The sequence below is a fragment of the Petromyzon marinus genome, chromosome 74 (assembly GCF_048934315.1).
Source record: "Petromyzon marinus isolate PM22_M1 ecotype Great Lakes invasive population chromosome 74, UKy_Petmar_22M1.pri1.0, whole genome shotgun sequence".
Classification (NCBI taxonomy): Eukaryota; Metazoa; Chordata; class Hyperoartia; order Petromyzontiformes; family Petromyzontidae; genus Petromyzon; species Petromyzon marinus.
The window spans coordinates 7,695,179-7,722,049 of NC_133740.1; the positions used below are offsets into that span (position 1 = coordinate 7,695,179).

Below are 26,871 nucleotides of genomic sequence, written 5' to 3' on the forward strand. Positions count from 1 at the left end.
CCACTCTGCCCACTCTCCACTCCACTCTGCCCACAACCACTCCACCCTACTCCACTCTGCCCACACTCTCCTCTCCACACCACTTGTTCCACTACTCCACAACGCCTGCACACGCCACACCACTCTCCTTCACTCCACACTCTGCCCACACACTCCACTCGGCCCACACTCTCCCAACACCACCCACTCCACACTGCCCGCACCACTCTACTCCACACATTCCACTCTACTCCACTCAACCACTCCACACCACAGCACCACCACCACCACCACCACACCAAACCCACCCTGCTCACGGCACAAGAGCGACGCACACGGAGGCACGCCAGTTGGGAGAAACCTGTCTTTATTGACTTCACGGACGGTCGGGGAGGGAGGGCGAGCGTGGCGTCGGCGGGGCGCGGGGCGGGCGAGCGTCAGCCCAGCTTGTTCGCCAGCTCCTTGGCCTTGGCCTTCTCCAGCTTGGCGATCCGCGCCAGCGACTTGGCGCCGTTGATGCCGCCACCCCAGTGGCGCCGGATCTGACGGCGGAGGCGGTGGTGGGTTTTGGAGGTGCGGGGGAAAACGACATCCGTCACCGACTCCTCCGCGCGCGCCTTGCGTCATCTCGTCTGCCGCGCCAAACTGCTCGTGCGTGCGTTCACAGTTTGTTGTCTCCCACCACCCCATCCCCGCGATTTGCACCGTTCGCTACCTCGTCTGTTTGCCCCCAACCAAGTAGTCACCTCGTCCGCCCCCCTCCGTGTCTGTGTAAACCACCGACCGAGCGTCACCTCGTCCGCCCCCTCTCCGTGTCTGTGTAAACCACCGACCGAGCGTCACCTCGTCCGCCCCCTCTCCGTGTCTGTGTAAACCACCGACCGAGCGTCACCTCGTCCACCCCCCTCAATGTCTGTGTAAACCACCGACCGAGCGTCACCTCGTCCGCCCCCCTCCGTGTCTGTGTAAACCACCGACCGAGCGTCACCTCGTCCGCCCCCCCTCCGTGTCTGTGTAAACCACCGACCGAGCGTCACCTCGTCCGCCCCCTCTCCGTGTCTGCGTGCTCACCTCGTCGAAGCGGTCGTTGTAGTTGGTCTTGATGGCTTCCACGAGCTTGCCCAGCACGGCCTTGTCCTCCCTGCGCGACGGCAGTCACCCACGCACGCAACCCACACCCCCCCCCCGTCACTCACGACACTCCACTGCTCCCACACCAGCGCTGCTACCACTACCACCACTCAGGAAAACACTCCCCAACTACCGCCACCACCACCACTCAGGAAAACACTCCCCAACTACCGCCACCACCACCACTCAGGAAAACACTCCCCAACTACCGCCACCACCACCACTCAGGAAAACACTCCCCAACTACCGCCACCACCACCACTCAGGAAAACACTCCCCAACTACCGCCACCACCACTCAAGAAAACACTCCCCAACTACTACACCACTCAAGAAAACTCCCAACTACCGCCACCACCACTCAGGAAAACACTCCCCAACTACCGCCACCACCACTCAGGAAAACACTCCCCAACTACCGCCACCACCACTCAAGAAAACACTCCCGCCACCACCACTCAAGAAAACACTCCCCAACTACCGCCACCACCACTCAAGAAAACACTCCAACTGCTACACCACCACTCAAGAAAACACTCCCAACTGCTACACCACCACTCAAGAAAACTCCCAACTACCGCCACCACCACCACAAGAAAACACTCCCAACTGCTACACCACCACTCAAGAAAACACTCCCAACTACACCACCACTCAAGAAAACACTCCCAACTACACCACCACCACTCAAGAAAACACTCCCAACTACACCACCACCACTCAAGAAAACACTCCCAACTACTACACCACCACCACTCAAGAAAACACTCCCAACTACTACACCACCACCACTCAAGAAAACACTCCCAACTACTACACCACCACTCAAGAAAACACTCCCAAATACTCCAACACCAATACAACCGCCATTCGGCACCAAGTGACAGTGACGTCACCACGGCGCCTGTGCCACACTAGGTGCACCGAGGCCACGTGATGTATCGATGGCTTGCTGCTAACAGGAGGTCACTGGACAGACCCAGGTGCCATGGGTCGACTGACAGATGACTGGACGACGATGCACACACCACCTGTGCCCCTCCCCCCCCCCCTACTGTGCCAACATCGCTGCGGATTCACTCGCCCAGGGCTCCCGCTCTTGCTGCCGGAGGGCGACTGCCTCAGGACTGCCCGGGTAAGCAGCGTCCTTCGCTAGCCGCCTTCCACCACCGAGGCCGATCTTTGACACCGCTAGTACCGGGGGGGGAGGGGGGTCCACGGGCTATTTTCCACTGCCGCTTAAGAAAAATGTTTCGGGCTACCACCACCCTCCCCCCCATCAGCCCCGCTGTGACTGACACGAGGACGACAGTCTGCGATCGGACATAACCAGTTCAGGTGCCAGCTCTACACACGCACGTCTCGGAATCTATATTTATTTATTCCTGGACCAATCCGGTGAGCTATGAAGCTATTTTTCACACATTTTACCAAGCAGGGGTACGGGAACATCACCTCCCCCCCCCTCCTACCCCCAGGGTGCGTACGGCTTCGCTCAGGGTTAAAAAGCTCGAGAACCCACATGGAGATTCGGTCGCAAAAGTCCTCATCAGCACGACGAGCCGGCAACCGGGGGGGGGGGGGGGGGGTGGGGGGCTGCTTCTACGACCGGCCGCGGCGAGCCACTCACGGGCGGAGGAGCGGTATGGAGGTGAGCAGGTGGGTAAGCGGGTGCGCGAGCGGGTGGGCGAGCGGGCGAGCGACTCACGGGTGACCCTGCGTGAAGGCGAGCGGGCGAGTGGGTGACTGGGCGAGTGGGTGGGGCGAGCGGGCGACTCACGGGTTGACCTGGGTGAAGGCGACGGCGGCGCAGGTCTTGCGGTGGACGAGGCGCCCCACGCGCGCCTTTCCCTTCACGATGCAGTAGGGGACGCCCATCTTGCGGCACAGCGCCGGCATGAACAGCACCAGCTGCACAAAGACAAAGGGTCCCCCCCCCCCCATCAACCAGGGTGCCCCGTGTGTACACTTAACAAGACTGTCGGGGCAAGTGCTGCGAGTAAGCGGTACACCTATCGGGGGGCCAGCAGCACGCCCGGCCCCCTTTGTCTCCCCAGCGGCGATGTTCACTACGCACACCGCACGAGGGACTCACTTGAGGCCGAGTCGACCTAGGGGAGGGGCCCAGGACCGGTTCGGAAAACCCTCAACTGGCGTTGGTGGCTATGAGCGGGAACCAAACTCTACGTTACTGGTATAGGAATAGGTTTTACCCTTTTAACTGGCACAAAAACTGACACCTTTGTTCAAGGCATCATGTTTGCAATAACCACAACACAAGTAGTCAAAATGCAAACAAAAAAGACAACTCTGATAATAATATGCACTGTCCTTGAATTTGATTGGTCCACACCCGAAACAGCTTTTCTTAGAGCCTAGTCTCCATTGGTGTTGGACCAGAAGACGCCAAAAGGCATACAACTCAAAAACAGCGCACTATCAGAGTATTGAGGGCTCGGGGTGAGCATTAACATTATGAGACCTCCTTTGCCAGAAACAAGATATAGGAATAGGTTTTACCCTTTTAACTGGCACAAAAACTGACACCTTTATTGTGTCACAAAGACAAAAATCCCCCGTATAGCCCAATCAGAATGTTGGGGGAAAGTGCTGTTAAGCGAGTAGCGAGCAGCACCAGCCGAACGCTCAACAGACCCAGGTGCCATGGGGTTGACCGACTAAGATGACCGACACACACACGGCTGTAGTTGTCACACCCTCTGTGCTCTTGAAACGTGACCCCACCCTCGTTCTAAGCTCCGGTTCCCCTCTTAAGCGCCAATCCCTTCTGATACCTCACACGGGCGTAAAGACTAAGGGGGGGGGTACACGTGTGGTGGCACTGTTGGTGGTGGAGTTTGTGGGGTGCGCTCAGGGTTAAAAAGCTCGTTGGTTTGATCCACACGGAGATTCAGGTGAAGAAATTCTGAGTGACATCATCGCGCAAGCCCTGCTCCCACCACGACCCACCAACCCCCCCCCCCCCACCTTCTCAACACGGCCAAACTCAACTCTCACCAACACCGCTCCTCCCCCCCCTTCCCCCACCCGCTACAGACACAGCGCCGGCGCTGGCGTGCGAGCGTCACCTCGATGGGGTCGACGTCGTGGGCGATGATCACCAGCTGCGCCTTCTTGCTCTCAACGAGCGTCGTCACCGTGTTCACTCCTGCGCGCGTTCGCGAGGGCACACACGGGGCGAGGGGGAGACACGCGGACACACACGGGAGGGACGCGCGCACACGGGGGAGACGAGGAGATGCGAGGCGTTACAGGCGGCACCCATCGCCGGGCACGCGCGTGTGCGAGTGAGCGAGTGAGTGCGTGCGTGCGCGCGGGGTTGCCAAACGCCACACGGTCGGTGCGCTGCTGGCGGTTGGCAGCAAGGAGGCAGGCGGCGGGCATCAGAGATCTTGGTGGTAACCAGGCTGTCGTCATCAAGACTCCGCTAGCAAATATTCGGTGGCATCATCTGCAACCGCGCGCCCGAGGCCACTCTTGTCCGCGCTCCGCTAAACTTTTTTTTGTTAATTTTTATTTTACCAGGTTAAGGCGCACTAGGCTACGCTGCATAGCGACCACAAACGGTAGCTCAGCGAGAGTGGCTCATCATCGCGTGGAAAACTTACAGCGGCCAAACCCTCGTAGATTCCAAACGATTTGAAATGTGGAGGGGGGAAGAAAAAAAAACCCCAGTGGACCCGGAGGAAAATCCACGCGACCACGGAGAGAGACGCCGCAAACTCCAAATATACAGCAGCAGCAGGCATCGTCATGGTCGGGATCGAACCCACGACCTCCTGCATAGCAGCAGGCGAGGTAGTCAACATCTCGCCAGAAACAAAGACTAATCCCCGAGCACTAAACATAGTTTGTCAACACATTAATTTATTGTCATTGTTTAGAATGTGCTACTTATACGTTGAGTTTTAATGTGGGAACGCCGCTTCGAGTCGCAGACTTGCACCACAAAGGTGCCACGTCTATGCAAACAAAAATATTGACTGGACTGCACATAGGTGGCGTGTGTGTTGTGTGGTTTGTGTGTATGTAGTGCGTGTGTGCAGTACACGTGTGGTGTGCGCGTATAGTACGTGTGTAGTGTGCGTGTGTAGTGTGTGCGTGTGCAGTTCGTGTGTAAGTACGTGCGTGCGACACCCGTGCGTAGTGCACGTACGTGTATGTAGTGCGTGTCTGCAGTACACGTGTGGTGTGTGCGTAGAGTGCGTGTGTAGTGTGAGCGTGTGTGCGTGTGCAGTTCACGTGTAGTACATGCGTGTAATGCCCGTGTGCAGTGCGTGCATGCGGAGCGTGCGGTACACGCATGTGTGCGGTACACGCATGTGTGCGGTACACGCATGTGTGCGGTACACGCACGCGTGCGGCGAGCGTGCGGTGCGTACCCGAGCGGATCACGGGGGGTCGCTTGGTGGGAACGTCCTCCTTCCCGGCGGCCTTCTGCTCGGCGCGCGCCATCAAGCGCGCCTTCTTCTCCTGCTTGGTCTCCGGGCGGTATTTGTGGGCCAGCTTGAACAGCTGCGTGGCTGCGCGCACCGCCAAAGATTCACCCACCCACCCCCCACCCCCCCCGTGTCGCATTTAAATGAGACTTTTCGATTTAAAGCTTTCGTGACTGCAATGATTTATCTTCTTTGGTTCTTTCGGTAAAGTCACGTAGAATGAGAATAAAATAATAAATTGATAAAATAAAATAACACAATAATATTCTCACGACGTTTCGGCCACAACACAAGCGGCCTTCATCAGGTGAAGGGGCGAGACTGTCTGGTAGGACAGCGCTGGAGTGAAAGAGCCACGTTCAGATCACGGCCTTTAAGCTTAGAGTCGCGGCATCTCTTCAGAAAGGTGAGAGACTCGATTAGTTGAGCCTTCTTATCCCGAAGTCTGTTGAATGATCTTAAGGATGTGTGGAATCCCTCCCCGTAGGGGACTTTACCGAAAGAACCAAAGAAGTTAAATGAGACTGTTTGGGGGCAAGTTACTACACACGAAATGCACGCGTACACTACTCGCACGCCTACTACACACGTACCATACGCACACACCACACGTGTACTGCACACACGCACTTTCATACACACGCACTGTGCACGACATGCACACACCACACACAAACTACGCGCTCGCAATATATCTCGTTCCGTAGTGCGGCGGCCGCCCCCCCCTCCCCTCTCTCTCCCCCGCTAGTGCCGCCGTGGGGTTTGATTGGTGGGCGCGGGCGGGCATCAGAGATCTTGGTGGTTATGGTGTCGTCATCAAAACCTCCGTTAGCAAATATTCAGTAGCATCATCTGCACCGCCCACCGCCACTTGCTCGCGATTTAAACGGAGGCGACATTGGCGACGCCGCTGTGAATACGACGGTGGTGTGGAGGAGGATGGAGAAGTAACGGTGGTGACATGGTCATTGTGTGCGATGCGATCCTCCCGGTCATCTCCACTGGCCATCAGTCAGCTATCGCGAGCAATTTAAGTTAGTTGCAATGGCTTGCAAAGCTCAAAACGTCTTTGGGGTCCTGGCCCCCCAGACTACCGTCTGCTAGATACATACCGTGCGCTCCTCAGGCCAGGCCCGGCTAGCTCAACCTATAATTTGTCATTCTGAGCTGGGCGGTAGTAGTAGGGGCTTCGAGTGTGGCGCCTAAGATCCGGTACCCTCCTTCCACCGCCCCTCAGATTGGCTCCGAGCACCAAAACTGTTCAGGAGACTCTGCAAGGATCTTTTTTTTCCCTTTTAGTTTTTCCTTGAGCGTGTCCTCTCATTTTTACATATGCGTGTCTTGATTTTACAGATAGGACTACCTTAGTTTGATTTATATTGCCATGGAACTTTAGTGGGGGCGAGTCTAATACTCAAAAAAATAAATAGAATGAATGAAAATTTTACGGCGTTGACGTGACGGTGGTCACGATGGCGATGTAACGGTGGTGACATCGGTGTGAAGACGATGATGGTGTGGAGATGATTGTGAAGCAACGGTGACGACACTGGCGACGGTGATGACGGCGACGGTGGTCATGGCGATAGTTACCCGTCTGCCGGTCCAGGGCCTGTGTGAACTGGTTGATGGCCGGGGGCACCTTCAGACGCTTGTAGAGGATCGCTCGCTGGCGCTGCAGGCGCACGTAGCGAGGCCAGCGCACAAACCGCGTCAGGTCCCGCTTTGGCTGGATGTCCTGGCCTGGACCACGGTTAAACGAGGGGACAAACTGCATCAGCACGCGCCTCCCCGCACGCCACCCCTCTCCCCCCCCCACCACCCCACACCGGGGGGGGCACACTCCCTACGCGGTGGGGGAGGCGGCGGCGGTGGTGGGGTTGTTTGTGGGGCGCGCTCAGGGTTAAAAAGCTCGTTTGGGTTTGATCCACACGGGAGATTCAGGTGAAGAAATTCTGTTTGACATCATCGCGCAGCCCTGCTCCCACCACCGACAACCCATGGCCACCCCCCCCCCCCCAAGGCTTCTTCTACCTGCTGCTGCACAGGAGGCGAGACTTTCACCAAGCGAGGTGAGAGACGATGGGGGGGGGGTGGGGGGGAAGCTGGAGGAGAGAGGAGATGTAGGAGGGGAGATGGAGCAGGAGGAGATGTAGGAGTGGAGATGGAGGAGAGGGAAGATGGGAGCAGGAGAGGGAAGATGGAGGAGAGGAGAGAGATGGAGGGGAGAGGAGGCAGAGAGATGGAGGGAATGAACAATGGAGAGGGGAGATGTTGGAGAAAGGAGACGGAGTTGTGGGAGTCGTAGTTACCGATGGAGTAGTTCTTGGGCCGCTTCTCAAACAGGGGGTTGACCGTCTTCTTCGCCTCATGCTTCTTGACGGCGAAGGGCGCCGGCGCCACCTTCTTCCCCTTCGACTTGGCCTTCTTCCCCTTGGGCTGGGGGGGGGGGAAGGGGATGGCAAAGGGACGGGAGGGGTCGGTACAGGGTGGCTCAGTCAAGCTGTTGGGTGTCGCCACGCCAGCAGCTGCATCTAGACGCGCGAGCTTCCCCGCAAAAAGTGAGACACACGGTGTGGGAGGTGGCAGCGGGCAGCGTTGTTTGTGGGCCGCGCTCAGGGTTAAAAAGCTCATCGGGTTTGATCCACACGGGAGATTCAGGTGAATGACATCGCTCCCCACCCAGCCTCGCTGCTGCACCGGCGTCTGAACCGCGCGCAACGCCGCGATTCTCGCCTAGTGGTTACCTGTGTGTGTGTAACAAGAGGGGCCGTATTGGGCGGTAACACCGTTGTGCAGCATACAAGTAAAACAAAAAAAATCGAATCGGCAAAAATCTCTTTGATCAGTCTTTAAAACGCCCCTTGTTGCCAAGTTTTGACGCACGCGATTCCAAGTATTTATTCGGTCTGCCTCGGCTCGCCAAGGGCTCAATGTTGACCGCTGATTTGGGGGGGGGGGTCCCGTCGAATCGAGGAGGGGGGACCGTTCGACCCAAGCCTAGGTTAGTCAGGGGGCACGAGTACAAACGAGCAGCACGCCTATGTAGTAAGGCCGGCACAATCAAATCTCGTTCCGTAGTTTCGGCGAGCGTGGCGGCCGAACAGCCTCCCCGCCGTGGGGTTTGATTGGTGGGCGCGGGCGGGCATCAGAGATCTTGGTGGTTATGGTGTCGTCATCAAAACCTCCGTTAGCAAATATTCAGTAGCATCATCTGCACCGCCCTCCGCCACTTGCTCGCGATTTAAACGGCGGCGGAGACAGGTTTTTGTGGGTCATAGCGTGCGAATGTGTCGTTAAGTCCACCCACCACACAGCCAAACTAGTAAGGTTCGTCACGTGGCCAATTCGTCACTAGTACAGCAACGCCTGTTGTGTGGTCGGAGAGCCAAGCCACGACATTTACAATCCGAGCAACGACGTTTCGCCGGTTATTACAACTAGCTTTCACCAGGCGGCAGCGAAACGTGGACGCATTTATATATTTGTACGCGACCCAACACACAAAAAAACCCGGTATCATTGATATTTGTCGCAAAAGCCGACGTGTTAAAACGAACGTAAGCTGTTTGTAGGGCATTGCGGGCTACATGACCCCAGCCATCCAGACAAATCTTCTTTGGTTCTTTCGGTAAAGTCAAGTAGAATGAGAATAAAGTAATAAATTAATACAACAAAATAACACAATAAAATTCTCACGTTTCGGCCACAACACAAGCGGCCTTCATCAGGTGAAGGGACGAGACTGTCTGTCTAATACTATTAATGTATTATTTTATTCTCATTCTACGTGACTTTACCGAAAGAACCAAAGATGAATCCTTGCAGTCACGAAAGCTTTAAATCGAAATTCATCCAAAGTTAAAGACAAAGATCCCCCGCGTAAAGCCTTTACAGGCTGCAGGGGCAAGTGCTGTTAGCGAGCAGCACCTATGAAGGCCTGAACGTTACGCCGAGGAGGGTGGGGTGGCCAGCACCACGCCCGACCGCCTTTGTCTTCCCAGTGGCGATGTTTACTACACCGCGCACCAGGGTACTCATTTGAGGCCGAGTCGACCTAGGGGATGGGGCCCCAGGACCGGTTCAGATAATCGTCACTCGGTGGTGGTGTTAGGCCGTGAGCGGGAATCAAACCCGGGTCGCCGGATTCATAGCGCACTACTACACCACCGCTTCCCACATCCAGGCTGTTGTGGGCAAGTGCTGTGTTGCTGGGTTGGCAAAGTGGCGCAACAAAAGGAAAACCCTAACACGTTAATCAGTAATACTGTGCGCGCGCGGATATGAAGGGCCATAGCCCGAAACGTCGTCTATCACGAATGCACCGCGGAGAGAGCGAGAGTTGTTGCGAGCTTTCTAAGTCTGTGGAAAACACGAAATACGCGGGCCAAATACAGAGACTCCTACTAAGTTACCTCCCTTCACATCAGTTACCCCACGAGGAAGTTACCTCACCTCACATTACACCAGTTACCCTACAATTCACCATGGCTGTGTTACCTTCACACCATTGGGAGTTACCAAAGCCTGCCACGTTACCAGAGCAAACGTTACCATTCACAGTTACCCCACGTGTAAGTTACCTCACTTCACATCAGTAATCCTACTAGTTACCACGGCAGTGTAACTTTCACACCATTGGGAGTTGCCAAAGCCTGCCACGTTACCCTTCACACAATTACCCCACGTGGAAGTTACCTCACACCAGTTACCCTACTAGTAACCACGGCAGTGTTACCTTCACACAATTGGGAGTTACCAAAGCCTGCCACGTTACCAGAGCAAACGTTACCATTCAGTTACCACGTGTAAGTTACCTCACTTCACATCAGTTACCCCACGAGGAAGTTACCTCAACTCACATTACACCAGTTACCCTACTATTCACCATGGCTGTTACCTTCACACCATTGGGAGTTGCCAAAGCCTGCCACGTTACCCTTCACACAGTTACCCCGTGTAAGTTACCTCATCACATCACAGCAGTTACCCTACTAGTTACCACCGCAGTGTTCCCTTCATACAATTTGGAGTTACCAAAGCCTGCCACATTACCAGAGCAAACGTTACCATTCACAGTTACCCCACGTGTAAGTTACCTCACTTCACATCACACCAGTTACCCTACTAGTCACCACCGCAGTGTTACCTTCACACAATTTGCAGTTACCCAAGCCTGCCACGTTACCAGAGCAAACGTTACCATTCACACAATTACCCCACGTGTAAGTTACCTCACATCACAACCCACCAGTTATCCTATTCACCACGGCAGTGTTAATCAATGACACCACCAACAGGATAACCAGTTACCACGCGCATTAAGTTACCCTCACGCGATGTTAGGTGACCACGGCAACGCGATCGCAAGAGAAGGGCAAACAAAAAAAATATTTTAACAAAAAAGTTTACCCCACTCGCCAGCTAAGAGAGAAACGGGCGAGGCGTGTCGGGCCTCCTCCGCCATCGCCGCGTGAGCGAACACGAAATAAAAAAAACAAAATATATCGACTCGGGAACGTAGCGGAGAACTCGGGGCGTGCGGGGAGAGGCGTCGCGGCGGCGGCGGCACGCGGGAAGGGGACGGATGCCGGCGGATTGACTTCGCGTGAGGGAACGAGAAGGAGAGCGCCGCCACAGCAGCGACTACTCACCATGATGGCGGCGCGGAGAGAGAGAGAGGGTAGAGGGAGGGGGTGGGGGAGGGGGTAGTTAGGGTGGGGGGAGTGTGTGAGGGGAGGGAGGGGGGTGCTGCGCGCGAGACGACAACCACCCCCCTTGCGATTGGCTGAGCGCGGGCACGTGGACCGGGTTTGTCCAATCAGAAGCGGATATTTTTTTTATTGCACGCGGTACTCTCGTTGTTGGATGAGGGGCAGGGGGGAGGGGGTGTAAGGTGGAGGGGAGGGGGGCCCCGGACTGTGAATTCTCACCACGTGCGGGTCGCTGTGTGGTGACGTCACTGCCATCTTAGGTCGGTTAACCCCCCTCCACCCCCACCCCCCTTAACATTGATGAAAAAAACTTCAAATCAATATTGATAAAGGCGAAGTGAAGGCGGCGTTTCGTGCGACGGCCCTACTTATCATTCTTCACATAGAGACGAGGCCAGAAGAAGAGAGAGAGTGGATGTTAAGAGTTGGGAGACTGCTTTCCAACCATTGGGGTTCTTGATAAAAATAAAACGATATATTTTTGACCGATTAAACCTTTTTATAAAATTGGATATGAACGATCACCTTATCAGTGGATATTCACATCACGATAAAGAAGACTAATCGACAATATGAATATATTTAACAATTAAATTGTAAAAATAAAAAGGGTCCTGGCACATTGCATTATGGGTGGGGTCCCATTGTTTCCGCCCCCCATCCACCCCTAGGTAAGATGGCGGCGCGAGGCTCATTGATAGCCGCGCTCACTCCACTGCTGCCCTGAAGCAGCGCCGCGCTCTCTCCACTGCTGCCCTGAGGGAGAGCCGCGCTCTCTCCACTGCTGCTGCCCCGAGATGTCGCGTGCGCTGCCCCAGAGCAAGGAGGCGCTGCTGCAGTCGTTTAATAAGCGGCTCAAGGACGACGTCCGCTCCATCCTGGACAACTTCGCGGAGATCGTCAAGACGGCCAAGGTGAGCCTGACACACACACCGACACACACACACCGCGACACACACCGTGACACACACACTGACACACACCGTGACACACACACACACACCGTGACACACACACTGACACACACGCTCACACACACACTGACACAGACAACAACAACCGCCATTCGCCACTATGTGGCGGTGACGTCACCACGACGCTTGTGCCAGGCTATGTGCACCGTGAGGCCACGTGAAGTGTCGAACGCCCGCTGGCAGGAGGTCACTGGGCAGACCCAGGTGCCACGGGTCGACTGACTGAGATGACTGGCTGATGCACCACCTGTGCCCCCTACTGTGCCAACCTGCTGTGCTTTAGCCACCCGGCGCTCCGCTCGTTGTTGTGAGCGTCGCTCCTCCGCCCTCCGTTGTTGTTGGAGGGCGACTGCCTCCAACTGCCCAGTAGCGTCCTTCACGAGCCTCCTCCACAGAGGCCGATCTTGACACCGCTGGTACCAGTCATCGGCAAGTCCACTCAGCTCCACATCCTCCTGTACCACATCACTCCATCTCTTCTCTAGCCCGTGCCGCGCCCGCTTAGCCCCCTCAATCCGGCCAAACAAAAGCTGTTTCGGCATGCGGTGGCTGGGCATGCGGGCTACATGACCCAGCCATCGCAGCCTAGCCTGCCGGAGGAGCTCACCGATGGGACCCTGCCCAGATCTTTCAAGGATTTGTGAACTCCTCACACAATCCAGTCTGGTTAAACCCAGGATGGATTGTAGGCAGGCCAGCCTAAATGTTTCTAACCGGCGAAGATGTTCCATTAGGGGGGTCCACGTTTCGCAAGCGTAGAGAAGGGAGGGAATGACCGTGGCCGAGAAGACCTGGGTCTCTGTGTGGTGAGTCCATGGGTCTCTGTGTGGTGAGTCTATGGGTCTCTGTGTGACGAGTCTATGGGTCTCTGTGTGGTGAGTCTATGGGTCTCTGTGTGACGAGTCTATGGGTCTCTGTGTGGTGAGTCTATGGGTCTCTGTGTGGTGAGTCTATGGGTCTGTGTGTGACAAGTCTATGGGTCTCTGTGTGGTGAGTCTATGGGTCTCTGTGTGACGAGTCTATGGGTCTCTGTGTGACGAGTCTATGGGTCTCTGTGTGGTGAGTCTATGGGTCTCTGTGTGACGAGTCTATGAGCATTTGTTTGGTGAGTCTGTGTCTCTGTGTGGTGAGTCTATGGGTCTCTGTGTGGTGAGTCTATGGGTCTCTGTGTGGTAAGTCTATGTGCCTCTGTGTGGTGAGTCTATGGGTCTCTGTGTGATGAGTTTGTGGGTCTCTCTGAGTCTACGGGTGTATCGTAGAGTCAATCTCGATGAGCTTCCTGACATCGAAAGGGAAGAGCGTTCCAGACGGCCACCGTGGCGCCGACATACCTGACTTGTCCCCCCCACCACCACCCCTACCCCCCCGGCAGGTGGAGGAGGAGAGCCAGGTGTCCCGCACCACGCAGTCGGAGCAGGACCACTATGAGATGCACGTCCGCGCGTCGAACATCGTGAGTGGCGGCACCGGCACCGGCCAATCGTGGCCCAGGCCCACGCAGCTAACCCAAAGACAAAGGTGCCGCCCCTCCCTCCCCAAACCCCCCGTGTAGCCTTCAACAGGACGGGTCGGGGCAAGTGCCGTCAGCGAGCTGGAAGCACCTACCCAGGCCACTCACGGTCCACGGGTGCATCGTGTGATGAGTCTGTGTGTCTCTGTGTGATGAGTCTGTGTGTCTCTGTGTGATGAGTCTATGGGTCTGTGTGTGCTGAGTCTATGGGTCTGTGTGTGATGAGTCTGTGTCTCTGTGTGGGATGAGACTATGGGTCTGCGTGTGATGAGTCTATGGGTCTGTGTGTGATGAGTCTGTGTCTCTGTGTGTGATGAGTCTGGGTCTGTGTGTGATGAGTCTATGGGTCTCTGTGTGATGAGTCTGTGTGTCTGTGTGTTATGAGTCTATGGGTCTCGGTGTGATGAGTTTATGGGTCTGTGTGTGATGAGTCTATGGGTCTCTGTGTGATGAGTCTATGGGTCTCTGTGTGATGAGTCTATGGGTCTGTGTGTGATGAGTCTATGGGTCTGTGTGTGATGAGTCTGTGTGTCTCTGTGTGATGAGTCTGTGTGTCTCTGTGTGATGAGTCTGTGTGTCTGTGTGTGATGAGTCTGGGTCTGTGTGATGAGTCTATGGGTCTATGTGTGATGAGTCCATGGGTCTCTGTGTGATGAGTCTGTGTGTCTGTGTGTGTTGAGTCTATGGGCCTCTGTGTGTGCTGAGTCTATGGGACTATGTGTGATGTGTCTATGTGTCTCTGTGTGATGAGTCTGTGTGTCTCTGTGTGATGAGTCTATGGGTCTAGGTGTGATGAGTTTATGGGTCTCTGTGTGATGTGTCTATGGGTCTCTGTGTGATGAGTCTATGGGTCTCTGTGTGATGAGTCTGTGTGTCTCTGTGTGATGAGTCTATGGGTCTAGGTGTGATGAGTTTATGGGTCTGTGTGTGATGAGTCTATGGGTCTATGTGTGATGAGTCTATGGGTCAATGTGTGATGAGTCTATGGGTCTCTGTGTGATGAGTCTGTGTGTGTGTGCGTCTGTGTGTGATGAGTCTATGGGTCTCTGTGTGTTGAGTCTATGGGTCTCTGTGTGTGCTGAGTCTATGGGTTTATGTGTGATGTGTCTATGTGTCTCTGTGTGATGAGTTTGTGTGTCTCTGTGTTATGAGTCTATGGGTCTCGGTGTGATGAGTTTATGGGTCTGTGTGTGATGAGTCTATGGGTCTCTGTGTGATGAGTCTATGGGTCTCTGTGTGATGAGTCTATGGGTCTGTGTGTGATGAGTCAATGGGTCTGTGTGTGATGAGTCTGTGTGTCTCTGTGTGATGAGTCTGTGTGTCTGTGTGTGATGAGTCTGGGTCTGTGTGTGATGAGTCTATGGGTCTATGTGTGATGTGTCTATGTGTCTCTGTGTGATGAGTCTGTGTGTCTCTGTGTGATGAGTCTATGGGTCTCTGTGTGCTCTGTGTGATGAGTCTATGGGTCTCTGTGTGTTGAGTCTATAGGTCTCTGTGTGATGAGTCTATGGGTCTCTGTGTGATGAGTCTATGGGTCTCTGTGTGATGAGTCTATGGGTCTCTGTGTGATGAGTATGTGTCTCTGTGTGATGAGTATATGTGTCTCTGTGTGATGAGTATATGTGTCTCTGTGTGATGAGTCTATGGGTCTCTGTGTGATGAGTTTGTGTCTCTGTGTGATGAGTATATGTGTCTCTGTGTGATGAGTCTATGGGTCTATGGTGAGTCTGGGTCTCTGTGTGAGTCTGGGTCTCTGTGTGGTGAGTCTATGGGTCTCTGTATGGTGAGTTTATGGGTCTCTGAGTCTATGGGTCTCTGAGTCTATGGTGAGTCGAGGTCTCTGTGTGAGTCTGGGTCTCTGTGTGGTGAGTTTATGGGTCTCTGTGTGGTGAGTTTATGGGTCGCTGAGTCTATGGGACTCTGTGTGGTGAGTCTGCGGATCTGGGTGTCGATGGACAACAAACGAAGTCATAACAACAACAAAAAGCAGTTCTAAACAAATGAGTTTTCAATCTAGTTGCGTCATGTCGCGTATAGTAGTGGTGTTGTGTAGTATGTAGTTTATAGTGTAGTGTATAGTAGTGGTGTTGTGTAGTATGTAGTTTATAGTGTATAGTAGTGGTGTTGTGTAGTATGTTGTGTATAGTGTAGTGTATAGTAGTGGTGTTGTGTAGTATGTAGTTTATAGTGTAGTGTATAGTAGTGGTGTTGTGTAGTATGTAGTTTATAGTGTAGTGTATAGTAGTGGTGTTGTGTAGTATGTAGTTTATAGTGTAGTGTATAGGAGTGGTGTTGTGTAGTATGTAGTTTATAGTATAATGTATAGTAGTGGTGTTGTGTAGTATGTAGTTTATAGTGTAGTGTATAGTAGTGGTGTTGTGTAGTATGTAGTTTATAGTGGAGTGTATAGTAGTGGTGTTGTGTAGTATGTAGTTTATAGTGGAGTGTATAGTAGTGGTGTTGTGTAGTACGTAGTTTATAGTGGAGTGTATAGTAGTGGTGTTGTGTAGTACGTAGTTTATAGTGTAGTGTATAGTAGTGGTGTCGTGTAGTATGTAGTTTATAGTGTATAGTAGTGGTGTCGTGTAGTATGTAGTTTATAGTATAGTGTACAGTAGTGATGTTGTGTAGTATGTAGTTTATAGTGTAGTGTATAGTAGTGGTGTTGTGTAGTATGTAGTTTATAGTGTAGTGTTTAGTAGTGGTATTGTGTAGTATGTAGTTTGTAGTGTAGTGTATAGTAGTGGTGTCGTGTAGTATGTAGTTTATAGTGTAGTGTATAGTAGTGGTGTTGTGTAGTATGTAGTTTATAGTGTAGTGTATAGTAGTGGTGTTGTGTAGTATGTAGTTTATAGTGTAGTGTATAGTAGTGGTGTTGTGTAGTATGTAGTTTATAGTGTAGTGTATAGTAGTGGTGTTGTGTAGTATGTAGTTTATAGTGTAGTGTATAGTAGTGGTGTTGTGTAGTATGTAGTTTAAAGTGTATAGTAGTGGTGTTGTGTAGTATGTAGTTTATAGTGTAGTGTATAGTAGTGGTGTTGTGTAGTATGTAGTTTAAAGTGTATAGTAGTGGTGTTGTGTAGTATGTAGTTTATAGTGTAGTGTATAGTAGTGGTGTTGTGTAGTATGTAGTTTAAAGTGTATAGTAGTGGTGTTGTGTAGTATGTAGTTTATAGTGTAGTGTATAGTAGTGGTGTTGTGTAGTATGTAGTTTAAAGTGTATAGTAGTGGTGTTGTGTAGTATGTAGTTTATAGTGTAGTGTATAGTAGTGGTGTTGTGTAGTATGTAGTTTAAAGTGTATAGTAGTGGTGTTGTGTAGTATGTAGTTTATAGTGTAGTGTATAGTAGTGGTGTTGTGTAGTATGTAGTTTAAAGTGTATAGTAGTGGTGTTGTGTAGTATGTAGTTTATAGTGTAGTGCATAGTAGTGGTGTTGTGTAGTATGTAGTTTATAGTGTATAGTAGTGGTATTGTGTAGTATGTAGTTTAAAGTGTATAGTAGTGGTGTTGTGTAGTATGTAGTTTAAAGTGTATAGTAGTGGTGTTGTGTAGTATGTAGTTTAAAGTGTATAGTAGTGGTGTTGTGTAGTATGTAGTTTATAGTGTAGTGTATAGTAGTGGTGTTGTGTAGTATGTAGTTTATAGTGTATAGTAGTGGTGTTGTGTAGTATGTAGTTTAAAGTGTATAGTAGTGGTGTTGTGTAGTATGTAGTTTATAGTGTAGTGTATAGTAGTGGTGTTGTGTAGTATGTAGTTTATAGTGTATAGTAGTGGTGTTGTGTAGTATGTAGTGTATAGTAGTGGTATTGTGTAGTATGTAGTTTATAGTGGAGTGTATAGTAGTGGTGTTGTGTAGTATGTAGTTTATAGTGTAGTGTATAGTAGTGGTGTTGTGTAGTATGTAGTTTATAGTGTAGTGTATAGTAGTGGTATTGTGTAGTATGTAGTTTATAGTGTAGTGTATAGTAGTGGTGTTGTGTAGTATGTAGTTTATAGTATAGTGTACAGTAGTGATGTTGTGTAGTATGTAGTTTATAGTGTAGTGTATAGTAGTGGTGTTGTGTAGTATGTAGTTTATAGTGTAGTGTATAGTAGTGGTGTTGTGTAGTATGTAGTTTATAGTGTAGTGTATAGTAGTGGTATTGTGTAGTATGTAGTTTATAGTGGAGTGTATAGTAGTGGTGTTGTGTAGTATTTAGTTTATAGTGTAGTGTATAGTAGTGGTGTTGTGTAGTATGTAGTTTAAAGTGTATAGTAGTGGTGTTGTGTAGTGTGTAGTGTATAGTAGTGGTGTTGTGTAGTATGTAGTTTAAAGTGTATAGTAGTGGTGCTGTGTAGTATGTAGTTTATAGTGTAGTGTATAGTAGTGGTGTTGTGTAGTATGTAGTTTATAGTGTATAGTAGTGGTGTTGTGTAGTATGTAGTTTATAGTGTAGTGTATAGTAGTGGTGTTGTGTAGTACGTAGTTTATAGTGTAGTGTATAGTAGTGATGTTGTGTAGTATGTAGTTTGTAATGTATAGTAGTGGTGTTGTGTAGTACGTAGTTTATAGTGTAGTGTATAGTAGTGGTGTCGTGTAGTACGTAGTTTATAGTGTATAATAGTGGTGCCGTGTAGTATGTAGTTTATAGTGTAGTGTATAGTAGTGAGTCTATGTATCTCCCTCACCGACAACTCCCCCTCCTTGCACCCACTCCCCCCCCCCCTCCCACCCTTACCCCCACCTGCCCACCTCACCTGCCCCCCACCTGCACCCCCCCCACCCCCCCCCCCCCCCCACCAGGTGAGGGCGGGCGAGTCCCTGACGAAGCTGGTGTCGGAGCTGAAGCAGTTCCTGATCCTCAACGACTTTGCTGCAGTGAACGAGGCGGTGGCCCAGCGTGCGGCCCACCTGCGCACCACGCACGAAGAGTGTGACCGCAAGCTTGTGTCCCTGCGCGACGACATCGCCACCGACCTCTACGAGCTCGAGGAGGAGTTCTACTCCAGGTGCCGCGGGGTGGACGTGGTGGGCGGGGGGCTGGGTGGCGGCGGGGAGCGGGAGAAGTACGGGGTAGGGGGGTGATTGTGAGTGTCTGTATGTGTTTGCGTGTCTGTGTGTGGGTGGTGGGTGTGTGTATGGGTGAGGTTGTGGGTATATGTGTATGGGCGATGAGTGTGTCTGTGTGTGTGGGTGGTGTGTGTGTGTCTGTGTGTGTGGGTGGTGTGTGTGTGTCTGTGTGTGTGGGTGGTGTGTGTGTGTCTGTGTGTGTGGGTGATATGTGTGTGTCTGTGTGTATGGGTGATGTGTGTGTGTGTCTGTGTGTGTGGGTGATATGTGTGTGTGTGAGTGATGTGGTGGGTGTATGTATGGGTGATGTGGTGGGTATAAGTGTATGAGTGATGTGGTGGGTATATGTGTATGGGCGATGAGTGTGTCTGTGCATGGGTGATGTGTGTGTCTGTGTGTGTGGGTGATGTGTGTCTGTGTGTATGGGTGATGTGTGTGTCTGTGTGTATGGGTGATGTGTGTGTCTGTGTGTGTGGGTGATGTGTGTGTCTGTGTGTATGGGTGATGAGTGTGTCTGTGTGTATGGGTGATGTGTGTGTCTGTGTGTATGGGTGATGTGTGTGTCTGTGTGTATGGGTGATGTGTGTGTCTGTGTGTATGGGTGATGTGTGTGTCTGTGTGTATGGGTGATGTGTGTGTCTGTGTGTATGGGTGATGTGTGTGTCTGGGTGATGTGTGTGTCTGTGTGTATGGGTGATGTGTGTGTCTGTGTGTATGGGTGATGTGAGCATTTCTGTGAGGTCCTGGGGGAGGGGAAATCCCTCAGCCAGGAAAACATCGTGGCACAAAGTGGGGATGACCCTGCTGAGGCTGCAATGCCTCGAATATTGGAAGAAGTCACCCCCTGTGAGTGGCTGGCTGAGGTGCCATCTGTTGAGGAAGTACTGAAGGCGATCCGGAGTCTGAGACCAGGAAAGGCACCGGGTAGAGATGATCTCCCAAACGAAATGCTGAGGGAGGGTGGCGTTTGTGCACAGACTGCCCTATATGACATCATAACAAGTCTGGACCACTGGATGGGTTCCGCAGGATTGGAAGGATGCCCTGGTGGTACCCCTCTTTAAGAAGGGGGACAGCACAGACTGTAACAACTACAGGGACATCTCACTCCTCAGTGTGCCGGGAAAGGTCCTGGCAAGGATTATTCAACATCGCCTAGCCAGGCACGCTGAGGAGAGGCTTGCGGAGCCCCAATGCGGTTTCAGGAAAGGGCGGTCCTGCACAGATGCCATATTTTCTGTCCGTCTGCTACAGCAGAGGTGTAGGGAATTCCAGCAAGACCTACATCTCTGCTTGATTGACCTGGTCAAGGCCTATGATACCATTAGTAGGCCTGGGCTCTGGGTTGTTCTTCGTGCTTTTGGAGTACCTGACCCTCTGCTCACGATCATTAAGGACCTTCATGATGGTGAGCGGGCCCGGGTAAAACTACGTGGCCGGGAGTCAGAGCCATTCCCTGTACACCTTGGGGTGTGACAGGGATGTCCTCTGGCTCCCACATTATTTAAATCTATTTTGACCACGTAGTTCGTGAAGCCGTCAATAGCTGTACCGGGGGAATCTCTATTTTGTACAGATATAATGGGAGGCTGATCGATGCCCGGGTGCGGTCAAGGGATGGCTCCCTATTGCTCAACCACGTTATGTATGCCGATGATTTGGTAATAGCTGCTCATTCAGAGGAGGAGTTGGAGACGCTGCTGCTGAGACTGGAGCGTGCCATTAAGAGATGGGGCCTTACCAATAGCCCAACCAAAACTAAGCACTTGCCTGGGTATTTTGTACCATCGGACACTCCACCCCCACAACTCCCAATCGGTGATGGGGCAGTTGTGGAGAGAGTGGAGAGTTTCCCATACCTGGGCAGTGTGCTTATGACCGGCCCCAGTTTAACAGCAGAGGTCTCACTCCGAATCAGTCGAGCGGCAATATCTTTTCATTGGTTGCGTAACGCTGTGTGGAAGCTACCTGGTCTGTCGCTCCACACTAAGCTTCAGGTCTTCTCGGCCACGGTCATTCCCTCCCTTCTCTACGCTTGCGAAACGTGGACCCCCCTAATGGAACATCTTCGCCGGTTAGAAACATTTAGGCTGGCCTACCTACGATCCATCCTGGGTTTAACCAGGCTGGATTGTGTGAGGAGCTCACAAATCTTTGAAAGATCTGAGCAAGGTCCCATCTGTGAGCTCCTCCGGCAGGCAAGGCTGCATTGGCTGGGTCATGTAGCCCGCATGCCCAGCCACCCCATGCCGAAACAGCTTTTATTCGGCCGGCTCGAGGGGGCTAAATGGGCGCGGCACGGGCTAGAGAAGAGATGGAGTGACGTGGTACAGGAGGACGTGGAGCTGAGTGGACTTGCCGATGACTGGTACCAGCGGTGTCAAGATCGGCCTCTGTGGAGGAGGCTAGTGAAGGACGCTATTGGGCAGTTGGAGGCAGTCGCCCTCCAAAAACAACGGCGGGCGGAGAAGCGACGCTCACAACAACGAGCGGAGCGCCGGGTGGCTAAAGCACAGCAGGTTGGCACAGTAGGGGGCACAGGTGGTGCATCAGCCAGTCATCTCGGTCATCTTAGTCAGTCGACCCGTGGCACTTGGGTCTGCCCCGTGACCTCCTGCCCGCGGGCGTTCGACACTTCACGTGGCCTCAGGGTGCACATAGCCTGGCACAAGCGTCGTGGTGACGTCACCGCCACTTAGTGGCGAATGGCGGTTGTTGTTGTTGTGGTGGGTGTATGGGGGCGATGTGTGTGTCTGTGTGTATGAGTGATGTGCGTGTCTGTGTATGGGTGATGTCTGTTTAGGGGTGATGTGTGCGTCTGCGTATGGGTCATGTGTATGGGTGATGTGTGTGTCTGTGTATGGGTGATGTGTGCATCTGTGTATGGGTGATGTGTGCATCTGTGTATGGGTGATGTGTGCGTCTGTGTATGGGTGATGTGTGCGTCTGTGTATGGGTAATGTGTGCATCTGTATGTATGGGTGATGTGGTGGGTGTATGTATGGGGGCGATGTGTGTGTCTGTGTGTATGAGTGATGTGTGTGTCTGTGTGTATGAGTGATGTGTGTGTCTGTGTGTATGAGTGATGTGTGTGTCTGTGTGTATGAGTGATGTGTGTGTGTCTATGTTCTACTCCAGGTGCGGGGCGCATGAATTGCTTCTGCTAATGATGATGTTGTTACTGCTTATAATGATGTTGCTGATGATGACGCTGCTGATGATGACGCTGCTGACGATGACGCTGCTGACGATGACGCTGCTGACGATGACGCTGTTGACGATGACGCTGCTGATGATGATGTTTAGTGGGAGAGACCAAACTTGGCCTCATCACCTTCTCACCTCACCCCCACCCCCATCCTCCAGCAGCTGGATCCCAGAGCCCCCCGCAGGCCCCGAGGGAGGCCCTCCGCAGTGCGGGGGGGGAGGGGAGCCGGGCGGTGATCGCGGCTCTCAGGGCCCCGGCGGCGTGGGGGGGGTGGGCGGGGGCGACCCCACCGGGGCCACGGCTCCCGCGGCCTTCCTGGGCCCACGCGGCGGAGGGCCCGGCAGCCTGGGGGACGGGAGGCCCTCGCACGCACAGTGACGGGGAGGGGCAGGGGAGAGGGGCAGGGTTGGGGTAGGGCAGGGAAGGGCGTGACGAGGGGCAGGGAGAGGGGCAGGGACGGGCAGAGAGAGGGTCAGGGAGAGGGGCAGGGAAGGGCAGGGAGAGGGGCAGGGATAGGGGCAGGGTAGGGAGAGGGGCAGGGAAGGGCGTGACGAGGGGCAGGGAGAGGGGCAGGGAGAGGGGCAGGGAAAGGCAGGACAGGGGGCAGGGAAAGGCATGACGAGGGGCAGGGAGAGGAGCAGGACGAGGGGCAGGGAAGGGTAGGGAGAGGGGCAGGGAAGGGTAGGGAGAGGGGTAGGGAGAGGGGCAGGGCAGGGGGAGGGGCAGGACCGGGAAGGGTAGGGAGAGGGGCAGGGAAGGGTAGGGAGAGGGGTAGGGAGAGGGGCAGGGCAGGGGGAGGGGCAGGACAGGGAAGGGTAGAGAGAGGGACAAGGCAGAGAGGGGCAGGGCAGGATGAGGGGACATGAGCAGAGCGGTGAGGGATAGGTGTGGGGTAGTGAAGGGCAGGATACACAGAAGGGCAGGGAGGGCTTACTTGGAGGCAGCGTGACCACACTGGGGGGTGTTTGCGATGGAACGTCGTTCAACGCGGGGCGCGGTAGTGCAGCGGTTAGCGCGGTAGTGCAGCGGTTAGCGCGGTAGTGCAGCGGTTAGCGCGGTAGTGCAGCGGTTAGCGTGGTAGTGCAGCGTTGTCTGAACAGGGTCCTGGGCACCTCCCCCCGGAGGTCATCTAGGCCTCAAATGAGCACCTGGTGCAGCGGTGTGTAGTAGTAGTAGTAAACATCGCCACTGGGGAGACAAAGGCGGCCGGGCGTGGTAGTGCCGGTAGCCACCCACCCCCTCGTGTGCCACGGTGCCGGTAGCCTTCATAGGCGCTGCCCCTGCTCGCTGACAGCGCTTGCCCAGACAGTTCTGTTGAGGTTCCAGTGAGGGGCTGCGGGGGGCGATCTCTGTCTTTGTTGTGAAATAAAAGTGCGAGCGTGAAGTCGACTCTGCCGCGTCCGAAAAGTGTGGCCTCCGTCTTCCCCAGCGCCACCACAAGTAGGCGCCACGGTGGCTAGGAGATGTTAACTACCTCGCCCGGTGTACAGGAGGTCGTGGGTTCGATCCCGACCCTGACGACGCCTGCTGCTGCTGTATATTTGGAGTCTGCGTCTCTCTCGTCAACATCATCACGGTGGCTAGGAGATGTTAACTACCTCGCCTGGTGTACAGGATGGCCGGGGGTTCGATCCCCGACCCTGACGACGCCTGCTGTATATTTGAAGTCTGCGTCTCTCTCCCTCATCAACAGCATCACGGTGGCTAGGAGATGTTAACTCCCTCGCCCGGTGTACAGGATGGCCGTGGGTTCGATCCCGACCCTGACGACGCCTGCTGCTGCTGTATATTTGGAGTCTGCGTCTCTCTCTCTCGTCAACATCATCACGGTGGCTAGGAGATGTTAACTACCTCGCCTGGTGTACAGGATGGCCGGGGGTTCGATCCCCGACCCTGACGACGCCTGCTGTATATTTGAAGTCTGCGTCTCTCTCCCTCATCAACATCATCACGGTGGCTAGGAGATGTTAACTCCCTCGCCCGGTGTACAGGATGGCCGTGGGTTCGATCCCGACCCTGACGACGCCTGCTGCTGCTGTATATTTGGAGTCTGCGTCTCTCTCTCTCGTCAACATCATCACGGTGGCTAGGAGATGTTAACTACCTCGCCTGGTGTACAGGATGGCCGGGGGTTCGATCCCCGACCCTGACGACGCCTGCTGTATATTTGAAGTCTGCGTCTCTCCCTCATCAACATCATCACGGTGGCTAGGAGATGTTAACTCCCTCGCCCGGTGTACAGGATGGCCGTGGGTTCGATCCCGACCCTGACGACGCCTGCTGTATATTTGAAGTCTGCGTCTCTCTCCCTCATCAACATCATCACGGTGGCTAGGAGATGTTAACTACCTCGCGCGGTATACAGGAGGTCATGGGTTCGATCCCGACTCCTGCTGTATATTTGTAATACAGGTATTTTTTTTTTTGGGGGGTGGGGGGGGCTGGATCGCGTACACTTATAAATGTGTCGTTAAACCCTCCGCCACCCGACACAGCCGAGCGGTAAAGGTTTGCCGCGAAAACAAAACGCGCCAATTGCTGACTGCCTCGGCCCCAGCGGTCGTGTGCGTTGGGAGAGAAAATCTGCAAGATTCACAGTTGCGCTCGTGATTACATCACCACCATCATCATCATCATCGTCGTCATTGTTAGGCGATTTTCCCGATGATGATGCTGCTGCTGATGTATGTTGTTGTTATTATTGTTGTCTTATTGAGCCTACCTATCACATTAACCCCCCCCCCCCATCGTCGAAAGGATTCGTGAAGGGAGGAGAGTGGAAGCGGCTCCATGGGTCGAGGCAAACTTGGCGACAGGGGTCAATAAATGTTGTGGGTTCACGAGTGCCTTTGTGTGATAAAAGTGTGAGCGAGTAAACTCGCAACATTCACTCTCCAACACACTCACACAGCGGTGTGTTGGAGAGTAAACCCACAACATTCGCTCTCCAACACACTCACACAGCAGTGTGTTGGAGAGTAAACCCACAACATTCACTCTCCAACACACACACACAGTGGTGTGTTGGAGAGTAAACCCACAACATTCACTCTCCAACACACTCACAGCGGTGTGTTGGAGAGTAAACCCACAACATTCACTCTCCAACACACTCAGACACAGCGGTGTCTTGGAGAGTAAACCCACGACATTCACTCTCCAACACACTCACACAGCGGTGTGTTGGAGAGTAAACCCACAACATTCACTCTCCAACACACTCACACAGCAGTGTGTTGGAGAGTAAACCCACAACATTCACTCTCCAACACACTCACACAGCGGTGTGTTGGAGAATAAACCCACAACATTCACTCTCCAACACACTCACACAGCGGTGTGTTGGAGAGTAAACCCACAACATTCACTCTCCAACACACTCACAGCGGTGTTTTGGAGAGTAAACCCACAACATTCACTCTCCAACACACTCACACAGCGGTGTGTTGGAGAGTAAACCCACAACATTCACTCTCCAACACACTCACACAGCAGTGTGTTGGAGAGTAAACCCACAACATTCACTCTCCAACACACAGAGCAGTGTGTTGGAGAGTAAACCCACAACATTCACTCTCCAACACACACAGCGGTGTGTTGGAGAGTAAACCCACAACATTCACTCTCCAACACACTCAGACACAGCGGTGTCTTGGAGAGTAAACCCACGACATTCACTCTCCAACACACTCACACAGCGGTGTGTTGGAGAGTAAACCCACAACATTCACTCTCCAACACACTCACACAGCAGTGTGTTGGAGAGTAAACCCACAACATTCACTCTCCAACACACTCACACAGCGGTGTGTTGGAGAATAAACCCACAACATTCACTCTCCAACACACTCACACAGCGGTGTGTTGGAGAGTAAACCCACAACATTCACTCTCCAACACACTCACACAGCAGTGTGTTGGAGAGTAAACCCACAACATTCACTCTCCAACACACACACAGTGGTGTGTTGGAGAGTAAACCCACAACATTCACTCTCCAACACACTCACAGCGGTGTGTTGGAGCGTGAACCCACAACATTCACTCTCCAACACACACATCGGTGTGTTGGAGAGTAAACCCACAACATTCACTCTCCAACACACTCACACAGCGGTGTGTTGGAGAGTAAACCCACAACATTCACTCTCCAACACACTCACACAGCAGTGTGTTGGAGAGTAAACCCACAACATTCACTCTCCAACACACTCACACAGCAGTGTGTTGGAGAGTAAACCCACAACATTCACTCTCCAACACACAGAGCGGTGTGTTGGAGAGTAAACCCACAACATTCACTCTCCAACACACACAGCGGTGTGTTGGAGAGTAAACCCACAACATTCACTCTCCAACACACTCACACAGCGGTGTGCTTGAGAGTAAACCCACAACATTCACTCTCCAACACACTCACACAGCGGTGTGTTGGAGAGTAAACCCACAACATTCACTCTCCAACACACTCACACAGCGGTGTGTTGGAGAGTAAACCCACAACATTCACTCTCCAACACACTCACACAGCGGTGTGCTTGAGAGTAAACCCACAACATTCACTCTCCAACACACTCACACAGCGGTGTGTTGGAGAGTAAACCCACAACATTCACTCTCCAACACACTCACAGCGGTGTGTTGGAGAGTAAACCCACAACATTCACTCTCCAACACACTCACACAGCGGTGTGTTGGAGAGTAAACCCACAACATTCACTCTCCAACACACTCACACAGCAGTGTGTTGGAGAGTAAACCCACAACATTCACTCTCCAACACACAGAGCAGTGTGTTGGAGAGTAAACCCACAACATTCACTCTCCAACACACTCACACATTGCG

General features: G+C 53.0%; 2 protein-coding genes and 7 non-coding genes across 10 annotated transcripts; 1 reads left to right on the forward strand and 8 right to left on the reverse strand.

The window, feature by feature from the left end:
* Positions 1 to 329: 329 nt before the first annotated feature.
* On the reverse strand, positions 330 to 11,315 carry RPL7A (ribosomal protein L7a). The gene is made up of 8 exons (XM_032980758.2): positions 11,224 to 11,315; positions 7,882 to 8,008; positions 7,163 to 7,312; positions 5,513 to 5,653; positions 4,199 to 4,278; positions 2,890 to 3,020; positions 1,051 to 1,120; positions 330 to 521 (listed from the first exon to the last, which is right to left on the reverse strand). Exons 1-8 carry the CDS (start codon positions 11,224 to 11,226, stop codon positions 417 to 419), a joined length of 807 nt encoding a protein of 268 aa, XP_032836649.1. The 5' UTR covers positions 11,227 to 11,315; the 3' UTR covers positions 330 to 416.
* Positions 2,600 to 2,667, reverse strand: LOC116958245 (small nucleolar RNA SNORD36). Its single transcript, XR_004405331.1, has one exon. It is a non-coding gene; the product is annotated as a small nucleolar RNA SNORD36 (small nucleolar RNA).
* Positions 3,976 to 4,054, reverse strand: LOC116958241 (small nucleolar RNA SNORD36). The gene has a single exon (XR_004405327.1). It is a non-coding gene; the product is annotated as a small nucleolar RNA SNORD36 (small nucleolar RNA).
* Positions 4,510 to 4,586, reverse strand: LOC116958243 (small nucleolar RNA SNORD24). The gene has a single exon (XR_004405329.1). It is a non-coding gene; the product is annotated as a small nucleolar RNA SNORD24 (small nucleolar RNA).
* Positions 6,352 to 6,426, reverse strand: LOC116958247 (small nucleolar RNA SNORD24). Its single transcript, XR_004405333.1, has one exon. It is a non-coding gene; the product is annotated as a small nucleolar RNA SNORD24 (small nucleolar RNA).
* Positions 7,462 to 7,543, reverse strand: LOC116958244 (small nucleolar RNA SNORD36). Its single transcript, XR_004405330.1, has one exon. It is a non-coding gene; the product is annotated as a small nucleolar RNA SNORD36 (small nucleolar RNA).
* Positions 8,180 to 8,246, reverse strand: LOC116958246 (small nucleolar RNA SNORD36). The gene has a single exon (XR_004405332.1). It is a non-coding gene; the product is annotated as a small nucleolar RNA SNORD36 (small nucleolar RNA).
* Positions 8,714 to 8,788, reverse strand: LOC116958242 (small nucleolar RNA SNORD24). The gene has a single exon (XR_004405328.2). It is a non-coding gene; the product is annotated as a small nucleolar RNA SNORD24 (small nucleolar RNA).
* A 286-nt stretch (positions 11,316 to 11,601) lies between the features above and the next one.
* On the forward strand, positions 11,602 to 22,418 carry MED22 (mediator complex subunit 22). 2 transcript variants are annotated; one of them, XM_032980759.2, is made up of 4 exons: positions 11,602 to 12,197; positions 13,630 to 13,710; positions 18,551 to 18,756; positions 22,184 to 22,418. In XM_032980759.2, exons 1-4 carry the CDS (start codon positions 12,081 to 12,083, stop codon positions 22,401 to 22,403), a joined length of 624 nt encoding a protein of 207 aa, XP_032836650.2. In that variant the 5' UTR covers positions 11,602 to 12,080; the 3' UTR covers positions 22,404 to 22,418. The 2 variants fall into 2 exon arrangements, with proteins under 2 accessions (XP_032836650.2, XP_032836652.2); XM_032980761.2 differs by having other exon boundaries at positions 22,187 to 22,418.
* The last annotated feature ends 4,453 nt before the right edge of the window (positions 22,419 to 26,871 follow it).